Source organism: Mustelus asterias, chromosome 15 (assembly GCF_964213995.1).
Source record: "Mustelus asterias chromosome 15, sMusAst1.hap1.1, whole genome shotgun sequence".
NCBI classification, from domain to species: Eukaryota; Metazoa; Chordata; class Chondrichthyes; order Carcharhiniformes; family Triakidae; genus Mustelus; species Mustelus asterias.
Genome location: NC_135815.1, coordinates 25,376,146 through 25,389,176, shown reverse-complemented (window position 1 = coordinate 25,389,176; position 13,031 = coordinate 25,376,146). Strand labels below are relative to the sequence as shown.

Genomic DNA, 13,031 nt, shown 5'->3' with positions numbered 1-13,031 from the left:
ACATGCATCTTGAGTCATACATCCTGTTTCTGACAATCCAAATACCAGAAGGTCTGGGCCTATGTAGATAGCATCTTTAATATAAAAAAAACCTCAAGGTGCAATTATTGACACTAAGGGAGATGTTGGGAGGTTAGACTAAAAGCTTGGTCAAAGTGATAGGTTTTAAAAAGGATCTTAAAGGAGGAGAAGGAGGTGGAGAGGCAGAAGGATTCAGGAAGGAAATTTTAGAACTTAGGCCCTAGATAGGTTCAGTCACCGATAATGAGGTGAAGGGAGTGGAACATATACAACTGGAGCAACAAAGTACTCGAAGGGCTTGAGAAACATACAAGGAATTAGAGGAATGAGGCCATGGAGGGATTTGAACATGGACATGAGAATTCTCACCCCTGTAGCCTCCTGCTGCAACATTTGTTATGGTATTAGACTTCTCTTATTTCAGAGTGAGATACATTGAAATAGGCTACACTTTTAAACCAAACGAATGAGTTTTAAATTAAGTGAATGATATGTAATAGATCGACATGCTGGAGTTGATTTAGTGAAGGTCAGAAGGCATCTTATGGAAAATTGAGAGGTGCAGCATGCACGAAATTGTGTTCACATTAAGAGTTATAAAACTACACACACATAAGAAATTATTTGCACAGTATTCTGTACTAAATTGCAACACGCTTACCTGTCCACATATTTTTTAGGCTAATAACAAAGCCTCCTGTTAAGTAGAACATTGTAAAAAAGACATTTCCTATTAAAGAAGATAACTGCAGTGTTGGTAGCAATGCCGAGACCCACAAAGCCATTACTCTGCTGCAATAAACCACAAGCCACACCAGCAGAAAGTTCAGGAGGAAAGGACTCGCCGCAGGCTTGAGAGCTGCTATCCAGTAGATTGGCACGCCATAGATGATTACAAAAGCAGAGTGTTCTGGGAGTTCCCCCAAAAGCTGTGGGTAGAAAGTAAATATCAACTAGTTATTAACAAATTGAGATTAAAGTTAATATAGTGAATATTGCCCATCACATTATGACATTCTGATGTACCATAGTTTCTGATCTATGGCAACTTGGTTATGGTTGCTAATTAAATACTGCCGGGAACAGTGTGGTGTTGTGCCCTGTAACTTTCGCAGAAGATTAATGGAACCATTGGAGAGATGGTCGAACTGAAAATTCTACCCCACTTTTAAAATGCTCTCTGTTATAGCACAATCCAGTTTGTTTATTAGTATCACAAGCAGACTTACATTAACACAGCAATGAAGTTACTGTGAAAATCCCCAAGTCGCCACACTCCCGGAGCCTGTTCGGGGACACTGAGGGAGAATTTAGCATGGCCAACCCACCTAATCAGCACGCCTTTCAGTCTGTGGGATGAAACCGGAGCACCCAGAGGAAACCCACGCAAATACGGGGAGAACGTGCAAATTACACACACACACACACACACACACACACACACACACAACTGGTGGATTTTAGACAAACTGAAAAGTATAATTGTTTTTAGAACCTAACTTTTCACTGCCAATTGATTGGTGTGAGGTCCCCCACAGACCCAGATGTGTGAACAATGCACCTCTAGTGGGCAAACACAAAACTGCAGCTCAGTCAATTTAATGGGGAACGTTAGAGTTGGGTCTCTGGAAACAGTGAGAGCCTCAAAATGCATCTCAATCCATTATCAGTCATTGCCTAGGCTGACAATCAAGGGACTAAAAGAAAGGCATAATTAAGGGAAAGCAAACCTAAGGTACAATTAAGAATCTGCAGAAAGGTAATGGAGCAGCCAGCACCCGGTTTGTTGACTACTACCACAGAGATGCTGCAATAGAAGGGAGCTGTGGGGAGGGGTGTTATCTCTCTCATTCAATGAGACCATAGGAAAGAACAATCCCAGGATATTCCAAAGTGTTTTACAGCCAATTATATACTTTTGAAGTGTAGTTACTGCTGTAATCTAAGAAACACAATATCCAGTTTGCATACAACAAGATCCTACAGACCCCACTAGAATAAATGACCACATTATCTGTTTACAAATGTTGGTTATAAGATAAATATTGGGCAGAACTGGCAGAATTTCCTTGCTTTATTTTTCAAATTGAGTTACAGAATTTTTTACATAAATCGAGAGGACAGACATTCAACATCTTACCTGAAACAGCACCGCTGCCACTGCAGCACTCCCTCAGTACTACAGTGCAGTGTTAGCTTGAATTACCCACCAAAGTCTCTGAAATAGGGTTTGAACCCAGAACTTTCTTACTCAAAGGCAAATGCTACCATTCAATCAAGGCTATCACCCCCATTTGCAGCTTAACAATGAGATTGTTTTGGTTTGCCCCAGCAAAGGGCCAGTACAGACATAATAAAATGAACAGTCTCTTACTATGCTGTAACATTCAATGGTTCAGTGGTGTCTCGCTTATGGGCCACTGTCATCTTGTGCATGCAAAGTAAAAGAAGTGCTCCTGGGGCTAAAGGGATCAAGGGATATGGGTTGGCGGGGGGGGGGGGGGGGGGGGAAATCAGAATATTGAATATGATCAGCCATGATCAAGATGAACGGCGGAGCAGACTTGAAGGGCTGAATGGCCTACTCCTGCTTCTAGTTCCTATGTTTCTAGAGTATTGGAGCGAGTTTTTGGCTCAGTGGTAACATTCCCATCTTTGACTCAGAAGTTGCCAGAATTGAACCTTGCTCCAGACAGTTCCAGCAATTAGAGATCAAAGCTCTAGCTTTGAATTCTGGGTTGATGGCCAGAGGAATACTCAGACCCTATGGGTGGGCCCCTCTCTCCTCTGGTGTGAATCAAAAAGCCCTTGCCCCATAAAGAGCTAAGATTAGCTATAAACAGAGTTACGATATTCATGTTATAGCCTGTTAGACTGCTAATCAGCCTGTGAATCTTTCCACTATTTCAACATGGTCTCTAAAGCAAGAGTGTGGAGATACAAAAAGGACATTGATAACACACTCATAAAAATTTGATATATTGTGTATCATTCTCTTGTATAAACCAAACCCTTTACGAAGATGGCTTTATTTCTTTATAATATTTTCTTTTCATGATTTTCCCAACAGAGTTTTATGTATAGTTTTTTCACTCTGAGATTCATTGCACTTCTGTTTCTACACCATCAACAACGTGAAAAATAAATTACCTTCGCAAAAAAATAAGGAGTAATGGAATACATCCCATCCTCCAATTCGTGATAAAGCATTGCCCTTTCGGAATGACCTAGGAAGAGATAATTGCGTTCAGTTGGAGAGAAGTTAACAACCTGAGAGGATACCAGTATTCTGGAGTTTAAAATAAAGAAGAAAGAAAGATCATTACAGCACTTTTCACAATCCAGCGAGGATCAAAGCATTTTACAGCCAATTCAGGACCTTCAAATTGTAATCACTGTTGTAATGCAGGAAACAGCACAGCTAGGTCTCACAATAATGACAGATAATCTGCTTTTTAGTAATGTTCAGTGAAAGACAAATGTTGATCAGGGCACCGGGGGGAACTTCCTTGCTCTTCATTGATTTTGTAGAAAGGAATCTTTTACATCCACCTCAGAGGGGAGACAATGCCTCGGATATAAAAAGCTTAGCTTACCCGATAGAAAGAGGTCACTTGGGCCATTTTGGTCAAACAATGAGCCACCCAGTCTAATTCCACTTATTAACATAAAGGTATTTCACTCCCTTTGCTGGTCACCCGTGGCGATGCCTCAACTGCAGACAGAAGAATGAATGACAAAGCTTCTTAATGTTGCTCTGAATTGGCCACTAAAGAATGTGCATGGGCAGACTGCTTCCCCAATCTTGTGAGGAAGCTCCTAGTGTCCACTTAACGGGGGCAATTCTCAAAATTTCTAAGTGCCGAATTCGCGGGAAAAATGGTGTAAATCACGATTGTTTTTTCAGTGGGAGTTCAGACTTGAATCTCCCACACTCTGTGCAATGCAGAGGTCACAATCATGAGTCTCATTTGAAGCTCAGGGGGCGAGGCCTATTCACACCCGAGTCTGACAATTTTGGACCTCTGCACACGCGCAGTGGTCCTGAGCTGTCAGCTTACACTTTGCTGGCCAGCTCGATCGCATTGCTGCCCCTCCCGATACCCCCACAGCCCAATCACGGCCCCCATGACCATTCCTGGGCCAGTCCCGAACCCTCTCCCATCCTGGAAAGCCCCGATCTCCAGCACCACCCCCCCCCCAGAAGTGAGGATTCCCCCCCCCAACCCACCATGGCAGATACCCTCCCCCCCACCCCCGCGATCGCTGGCCTCCCTCCAGTCCTGACCGATCCCCATGCAGAGTGGCAGCGGGACCTCCCATGTTTATAGCAGACAATGGGAAGGTCCGTTGACCTCGGGTGAGATTTTCCAGTCTCGAGTTGAGCGAGGCCATAAAATCCCACCTATTGTTTAAAGTAGATAAAGGCTGAGATTCAAGGTACCTGATTTTGGGATAAAGCCACAAGATTCCATGGGTTTTGAACAAACAAAAATAAAACTTACTATACAAGTTCAGAAAGATAATACAATTTGTAATATACATCTTATACTCTGCAAGTGTGAGGTACATGTGAATTAACAGATGAATTGTGGTCAGACACACCACACTGCAGAGTAAATTAGAGTTGCAACCAAAACAGATTCCATAGATTCCTCAACAAATGTCATTGAAACTTTGTCTTTCTCACAAGGGTTTCCGATCTCCATCTTTGAAGATCTTTCCTTGGAATTCTCTCTAAATGTTACTCCCACTGGAGCAGCTTTATGAAATGGTCCACCTCGCCTTCCGAAATACCTCCTCCCCTGGATTCCCGAGTACACTTAAACACTAGCTCACAAGCACCCTATGGCCAAGTCAAGCAGAACAACACTGCTCTAAAGGGGTACCTTTGTCCCAGAGGCCCACAGTACAGAGTCAATCTGTTAACTGCAGCTTTTTCTTGAATTCAGAGCCTATTTCTTTGCTTCATTCTTTTAACTTGCTTACACTTTGGGCTGGCAGGCTGCCTCAAATTGACTTCTTTAAGAAGAGCTGTGCACTGACTCTTGGAAGTGATTTGGAGACCTAGCAAAACACTCCAAGAGGGTCCCACCATTGTTGCAAGGCAAGTACCAATGGAACAATTCAATCTCCACAGACTGCTAATTAAACACCCAGATACACAGATTAATTGGGTTCATGACAAATGTAAAAATTAATCTTTCTTGCATTTTCTTTTCTCCTGCTGAAGTAGAGCAATATGTAAACTGCCCCTTAGTCTAATTGCCATAGGTAAAGACAACCTAAGCTCAACTGGAGTTTTTTTTAGTGGGAAATTTACAAAGTGTGTGGTTCTTATAAATTTTCAACTTGAAAAAGAAAAACATTAAATTAACTTACCTACTCTTTTTTGAAAAGTTTGGACACACTGAAATCTGGAGCAGAATTTTCCAAACTTACTCCTTCGCCAAAAAGTAGGACCATTTGTGGGTGGAAACCTCTTTGTAGCTGGAGTGAGGTTTGTGGAGGCTCTTAAGTGAGCCACCGGGTTTCCATTCAGGGAGGACAGGCAGGGTAACATTCTTTCAAAGGAAGGATTTCTATCTAGAGGGACCACAATGTGGGTGAGAATGGTTCACTAGCATTCAGAAGGCTGGCCCTGTGTTTCCCTTGCTCACCTAGAGGTCTTTCTGCAGGATCTGAGGGACTTCTGTGAGGCGTGCTCTCCCAAGGCCAAGAGGAAGAATGCTGCCTCTTCAGATGTGGATGGAAGTGGCTGAAAAAGTCAGAAGTGTGGTTGCTCCATCCTGAAGATCATGCACAAAGAGGACCCAGGACCTCAGGAGGATGGGAAAGGTGAGTGGCGGCGTAAGGGGTGACGCTTCTGTGAGAGATTGTATCAGTCACTGGTAATGCAGGAAATGTATGCCCACCTGCTCCAGCAGGAAAGAGGTCTTGTTCCAGGAGACTGCAACTGTCCGCAGTGACCTGCATGAAAGCCGAGGCCCCCTGGTGCTCAGTAATGCAGGAGAGCTGATTCTGTGCTTGCAGACCTTGTGCTAGTGTCTCACCTCCTTCCAGCTGCCCAAGCTTTCTGCCCTATGGAGCAGTATGATGTGGAGATGCCGGTGTTGGACTGGGGTAAACACAGTAAGGAGTCTCACAACACCAGGTTAAAGTCCAACAGGTTTATTCAGTAGCACAAGCCACTAGCTTTCAGAGCGCTGCTCCTTCATCAGTTGAGTGGGATTTCAGTTCACAAACAGGGTATATAAAGACACAAACTCAATTTACAAAATAATGGTTGGAATCCGAGTCTTTACAGGTAATCAAGTCTTAAATGTACAGACAATGTGAGTGGAGAGAGGGTTAAGCACAGGTTAAAGTGATGTGTATTGTCTCCAGCCAGGACAGTTAGTGAGATTTTGCAAGCCCAGGCAAGTCGTGGGGGTTACAGATAGTGTGACATGAACCCAAGATCCTGGTTGAGGCTGTCCTCATATGTGCAGAACTTAGCTATCAGTCTCTGCTCAGTGACTCTGCGTTGTGAAGGCTGCCTTGAAGTTCCCCCTTGATGTCTAAAGTCCAAGGTGGCCTTCACGACACACGACTTTGCAGAGTCGCTGAGCAGAGACTGATAGCCAAGTTCCGCACACATGAGGACAGCCTCAACCGGGATCCTGGGTACATGTCACACTATCTGTAACCCCCATGACTTGCCTGGGCTTGCAAAATCTCACTAACTGTCCTGGCTGGAGACAATACACATCTCTTTAACCTGTGCTTAACCGTCTCTCCACTCACATTGTCTGTGCCTTTAAGACTTGATTACCTGTAAAGACTCACATTCCAACCATTATTTTGTAAATTGAGTTTGTGTCTTTATATGCCCTGTTTGTGAACAGAACTCCCACTCACCTGATGAAAGGGCAGCGTTCCGAAAGCTTGTGGCTTGTACTACCAAATAAACCTGTTGGACTTTAACCTGGTGTTGTGAGACTTCTTACTATGGAGCGGTATGCAGTGGAGGAGAAAGTAGCCCGTCCTGTTTTTTCCTCTTTTGTTTCAGTGGATGTGTGTGAGGTTAATCCACGGAAGCTGCCCACATGCTGTGTTGAAGGCTGACCTGTGCACCCGACAGTGAGTAAAGTTCCTTCCAGGAACCTGGCAATCACCTGTCAAGGAGTGATGGCACACTCTATGAGAAGAAATGCTTTGAACAGCAGTTTCTCATCCAGTCATGGTTGGAGCTCTTCAGGTTCACTGATTATAAAGGCGCCTGTCAGTTTCACAGAAGAGGGTCTTACCCACCGTGCTCACTTCTGTGACCCTGTCAAGTTGTTGACAGAAGACCTGGCAGTTAAAGCCGAAATGAGGGCTAGAAAAGTGCTTATGATCTATTTAATGCATTACCTGACAGATCCAGAGGAATCCCTTGCTCACTCTCCTTGTGAAATCCGGAAGCGCTTGAGATGATTTTGGGAACCTAACCTGAGTCACTTCTGGAGGATTTGATTCCCCACATGCACCCAAACCTGCCTTGCCCTTGCCTGGGAAAAGTTCCCCCTTGATGTCTAAAGTCCAACAAATCCTCTCCAAGTTTTTCTGTGGGTTCAGTACTTTAGCACTAACTGCTCTCGGAAGTATCATATCTTTTAAAATAGAAACAGCTTACATTTAGCGATGACATCCAACACAACTGCAAATGGGGTCAGAGCTCCGATCATGTATAACAGTGCCACCGTGTCCTGGATGGACAGCTCTTTGCCATCTTCGCTATAGTATAAAAACCCAATTAGTAAAGACATCAAGAGCGCCTCAAGTCCATGGATAGCCAATGTTGGTACATCTCTGAAATCATTCGAAACCTGCCGGCTAACACAAAACACAATGTATTAGCGGTCGCTCCACATTTTAGACACTCCCTGCAAATGTTTCAGAAAAACATACAATTCAATACCAACAGCTTATTCATTTATTTTTAAATGCATTTTTACCTTAACAAGACAGAAAACTGTCTCAACTGCCCAGCCAGCTTGTCCATGGTTTCTGATTTAATGTTAATAATAGTTTCATCGGAAGTCAGAGAGGCACTGGAAGAATTTTCAAATGAGATTGAAAAATACACACATGAGCTGCCAGTTTAAGACATTTTTGTTACATAAATGAGTAGAAATATTTAGAGGTATCATAATATTATACCATAATACCCCAGTTTGAAATAAATCAATTCATTCTTGCCTATTGTACGATGTCAACAGATAACGTTTGGGTTAAAAACTTTGCATAATAATCCCATAAATAACTAATAAACCAGATAACTTAGTGGATTTTTTTAAGAAATTACAATTACACCACTCCAATAAATGAAGAGTTTTCCAATTCTCTTACATCTAATTCACAGCCTCTTGCCATTTGAGGGCTTTCCAAGGGTAAATCTTATTCTTTGATCTCCACCTTAGTCCTACTCTCATTTTTACCTAGCCAGCTTTTGCTTTGGTGCTATCCTTTACTCAAGGGCTTAGATCTTGTCCTCTGCTCCAATATATACAGGCACTGTTCAGATGGTATTTAACTTCCAACAGTTTCCACTGTTGCACGTGTACATGACCTCAGTGTCCTTTTTTGGGGTCACCATAATGTGTACAATGCAAGTGTTCCCGAGCGCTGGTTCTACAGGCTTCGGAGCATATATGAAATCACTGGTTATAGAAGCAAAAGGTCTGACCTGGTCTCAGAGATAGCGAATGCAATGAGAAAGAAAGGGTAGGGTGAAAATTAGCAAAAAAGGGGTCAGAGAAAGTGAGAGCAAATGGTAATAAGTGAGAACAAGAGAAAAGGTAAGGGGCATTTTAGATGGAGAATAACATAAGCAGATGGAGAATAAAGTCAAAGCAAAAAGATGTGGCAGTTAGAGAAATTGTGCCAAAAGCATACAAAGAAATGATGTCACTTAAAGAATAGAAAGCAAAAAGAAAAAATGGAAGAAAATGACATGCAAAATGTGAGAGAAGCGACGAGGCAAGTACATAGAAACATAGGAGCAGGCTATTCAGTCCATCGAGCCTGCGCCGTTCATGGTTGATCATCCCCTTCAGTGCCTTTTTCCCCAGACTATTCCCATATTCCTTTATGTCATTGGTATTTAGAAAGCTGCCAACCTCTGCTTTAAACACACTCAGTGACTGAGCTTGCACAGCCCTCTGGGGTAGAGAGTCCTGAAGATTCATAACTCTCTGAGTTAAAAACATTCTCTTTATCTTGGTCATAAGTGGCTTCCTTATTTAAAATTGTGCCCCCTGGTTCTAGACTTCCCAACCAAGGGAAACATCATACTTGTATCTACCCTTGGTCTATCCCTTTAAGTATTTTATAAAAGTTTCAATGAGATCGCCCTCACATGGAGGCTAGAGAGATTTTTTTAAATTATGAGTATCCCGTGATTAACGTAAAAAGGGTTCAACTTGTTGTAAGCTTAAATAAAGTAACTTAAAATTATTGATTTATGCAATAATGTATTAAATATTAGCTCAAGCAAGACATACCAAAAATGTAATTGAATCATTTCCTGATCCAACAAAACATGGAGTTATAAGGTTAGAATCGGAGGTCTTGCGTTGCAGTGAGTAGCAAGTTCCTCAGAGCCAGAAGCTCAGTGTTCGAGTAATGGCTCAGTGAGGTGGATTCATAACATGGTCAAACAGTTTGAGTGTGTCAACCTGAACTTCTTCTAAATGGCTGGCAGTTAGAGCGGGGGAGACTCCTGGTTGGCCATACTTGATGTCGAGTGGGGCCCCTCAAGCTATAAGCCTCTGGTGACAGACTAACGACCAGTTCTGGGAATTACTAGCTATGGAAAAAAGTCTGCTTTAGTGCACCACTAGGTTTGGGAAGAGAATTGGAATTGGAATAAAGTTAGAAGAAGATGAATAAATGTTAAGACTTATTTTTGGAATAGTACCCACATGATTTAACGAAATGAATGGTCTTTCATTTCATCCACCGTTCTTTGAAATAGAAGATTATAATATTTGTAATGTGTATTTTTACATAATGTTATGAAGGCTTTAAATTGCACCATCCCTTTGATCTTGACCATTGCCTGACATTGTCAATAACATGGATTCACGGTGTTTATACTGTATGGCGGATTTCACAGAACTGGAGCAATAGACAAACTGCGAAGATGCAAGTCTTCTTGTGCCTATGCAGTTGATTCAGTTAATATGTTTTGATCCACTGGGCCTTTTCAAGTAGAATCTCTTAAAGGGATTATTCCATTCAATGTTTAGGATGAATAACCAACTATTTGATATTTTAGAAGATCTACAATAATAAATAAGAATACAAAATGCTGCTGTTAATAACAAATTATATTACAATATCAAAGCTTATTTTCATAATGGTACCTTGTTGTGCTGCTCATGTTTGGGCAGGGATTGCAGGCATTAGGCTTCCAAGTGTAATCATCAGTGTCTTTGACACGTTCCCAAAATATGGAGGCAAGTGTATTTGCTTTATCCTGCGTACGGTCTTCCTGCTCTTTGGAACGCCTGTCAATACTGGTTAGGTCAACTGTAAGAGTCAACAAGATTCTTTTGAGGGTCAACATTGATGGTTCAAGAGACTACCAACAATTGCAGGCAGAAGTCAAGCCCAAATTGTAAAAAGACACAACCTTTTAATAATGCTGGCCCAATGTTCATTGTTATTAGAGAGCAAATTGGATGGCAATTTCCAGCAACTGTGCTTGTGTCGTTAAATGTGGAAATCAGGAAGCATTGATTCAGTTATTTTGCTTCTCCAGAAACATCACTAGAGGTTTAGTATTGAAGTACATGCAATGGATTGCAATTGGGTTACTTTCATGATAACTACCCAATAAGTATGCCAGAAAATGTTATTGGATCTGTTTATTCCAGCCTAAATGCATTTTTAACGTTGTGCTAAGTTTTAATTAATGCCAAACAACTTATGTGATACTGAAAATGTAAACTTTGTTTGGGTGGAGCCACAGGTTTAAATTATTTTTGGCTATATTAAAAAAATTCAACTTTCTTTACTTTTTCTGTTTCTTTTATCATTCTTTCCTAATCTCATTGTTCTTTCCCTCTCTTTTCTGTAGAGGATTTGCCATTTGAATTAATTCTTCAAATTCACACTTCCTGGTTGGGACTGTACATGAAGGAATTTCCTATCTAATTGGTTAGAGATGTACAATTGTTTGCCTTATTAACACATATTCCAGATCTCCTGGGGAAGCTGCTGTGCTATTTTGGATTTTTAATTCTCACAAATCAAGGGCAAAATCCCAAAAAGGTGTGGGCAAGTTTAAATGTAACAAGTAGCTCATTTGTTTGCCACTGACTACATAATCTGGGCTAATATTATTACATTCTGTTTAGGGACAATTATTATTTAAAAAGAAATCTATATAACTTGTTTAACCCAATAGAACTATGCCACAAGATTTCACTTTTTAAAAATAATGCTTGTTCTATTCATTTTAAGTTAACAATATGGTTTATAACATATGCACTCATGTTTACTTATAAAATACATCAGTCTCAATGTCATTTACTTCTACAGGGGCTCGGCAGAGCAAGAATGAACGTGGGACTGGAGAACAGGTATGATAAGAACATAAGAACATAAGAAATAGGAGCAGGAGTAGGCCATCTAGCCCCTCGAGCCTGCCCCACCATTCAATAAGATCATGGCTGATCTGAAGTGGATCAGTTCCACTTACCCGCCTGATCCCTATAACCCCTAATTCCCTTACCGATCAGGAATCCATCTATCCGTGATTTAAACATATTCAACGAGGTAGCCTCCACCACTTCAGTGGGCAGAGAATTCCAGAGATTCACCACCCTCTGAGAGAAGAAGTTCCTCCTCAACTCTGTCCTAAACCGACCCCCCTTTATTTGTATGATGTATCAAGTCACATGGTAATAGACTGAGAGAACAATCTAGAAGTAACCTGCATGGAAATAGGAGCACTGTGCATAATATTAACTGGGATCTGTACATAGTTAACGATTAACAATAAATGGTTCATGTTTAAACATATAAATCTCGAAATCTTATCACTGAGGTACCAAATGAATCCGTAACTCAGTGTAATGATCAGCGGTGGAACACAACATGGGTGGTCTGCTGTGATACAAAAAATGGCATTTTAAACAATGGACCCAGCACAGAATCCCAAGATATAAAAGACCAAAAACAGCTGAAGCTGGATTAGAGACGTGCGCCTAAGAAGAAAAATTAAAGAAAAGTTGAAGAAGCTTCACTACAGACTTAGGTGTTGAAGAGTGTACCAGAGCAGAGATCAATTGCAAAACTCCTGAGTGACGCAGAGTAAAAAAACCTGATCAAATCACAAAGACAGGTGCAAAAATACAAAAAACTTGCAAGAGCCTGAGTGACACAGAGTCAAAGAAGCTGATCAGATCACAAGATGGTGAGCAAAATTACAAAAAAGAAACTGCAATGACATTATAGAATAGGCGGTGGTCCCAGGGCTCAGCATGCAGAGAGCAGCTGCAGAAGGAGTTTACAGCTGATACCATAACATCTGGTGGCTGGGCTGAAGTTAAAAAAAACTACAGAGCGAAAGAGAGACACCTGCAGGGTGAAGAACAAAGGGGTTAAGAGAAAGGAAAACTTTTCAGCCATGCTCCAGGTTTCTTGTACAAAGGAGGAGAATGCAATAGAGTTGGCAGCTCATAACTTAAAAAAAAAGCATGTGCCCGCTAAACCTCCCAAAGTGTAGGGACATTCAAAATAAAACCTGCAGAAGTAAAAAAAATTTTAAATGCTCAGAAAAGAAATGCTGCTATTTTGAAGTTTTAAAAGGTTTTTTAAAAAAGGCCCACAATTGCTAAGGGGCCCCAGAAAAATCAGAAAAGCAAAGGAAACTCACACCATTTCTTTCCCTGCTTGTGGTCTTCTCCAGATCCTATTCAACTTAGGGGGATTTGAAAAATCTATTTCAGATTCTAAGGGCCTCAGTTCTATGCCCA

The 13,031-nt window shown here is 41.5% G+C and overlaps 1 protein-coding gene across 1 annotated transcript in view; it reads right to left on the bottom strand.

Annotated features, from left to right (window-relative positions):
* The window catches only part of abcg8 (ATP-binding cassette, sub-family G (WHITE), member 8), a 42,173-nt gene that overhangs the window by 7,902 nt on the left and 21,240 nt on the right, over positions 1 to 13,031 (bottom strand). The window contains exons 7-11 of the mRNA XM_078230536.1: positions 10,413 to 10,578; positions 8,001 to 8,096; positions 7,679 to 7,878; positions 3,172 to 3,248; positions 683 to 950 (exon numbers count right to left, since the gene is read on the bottom strand). Coding sequence (XP_078086662.1) covers positions 683 to 950; positions 3,172 to 3,248; positions 7,679 to 7,878; positions 8,001 to 8,096; positions 10,413 to 10,578 — 807 coding nt within the window. The remainder of the gene's footprint in view (positions 1 to 682; positions 951 to 3,171; positions 3,249 to 7,678; positions 7,879 to 8,000; positions 8,097 to 10,412; positions 10,579 to 13,031) is intronic.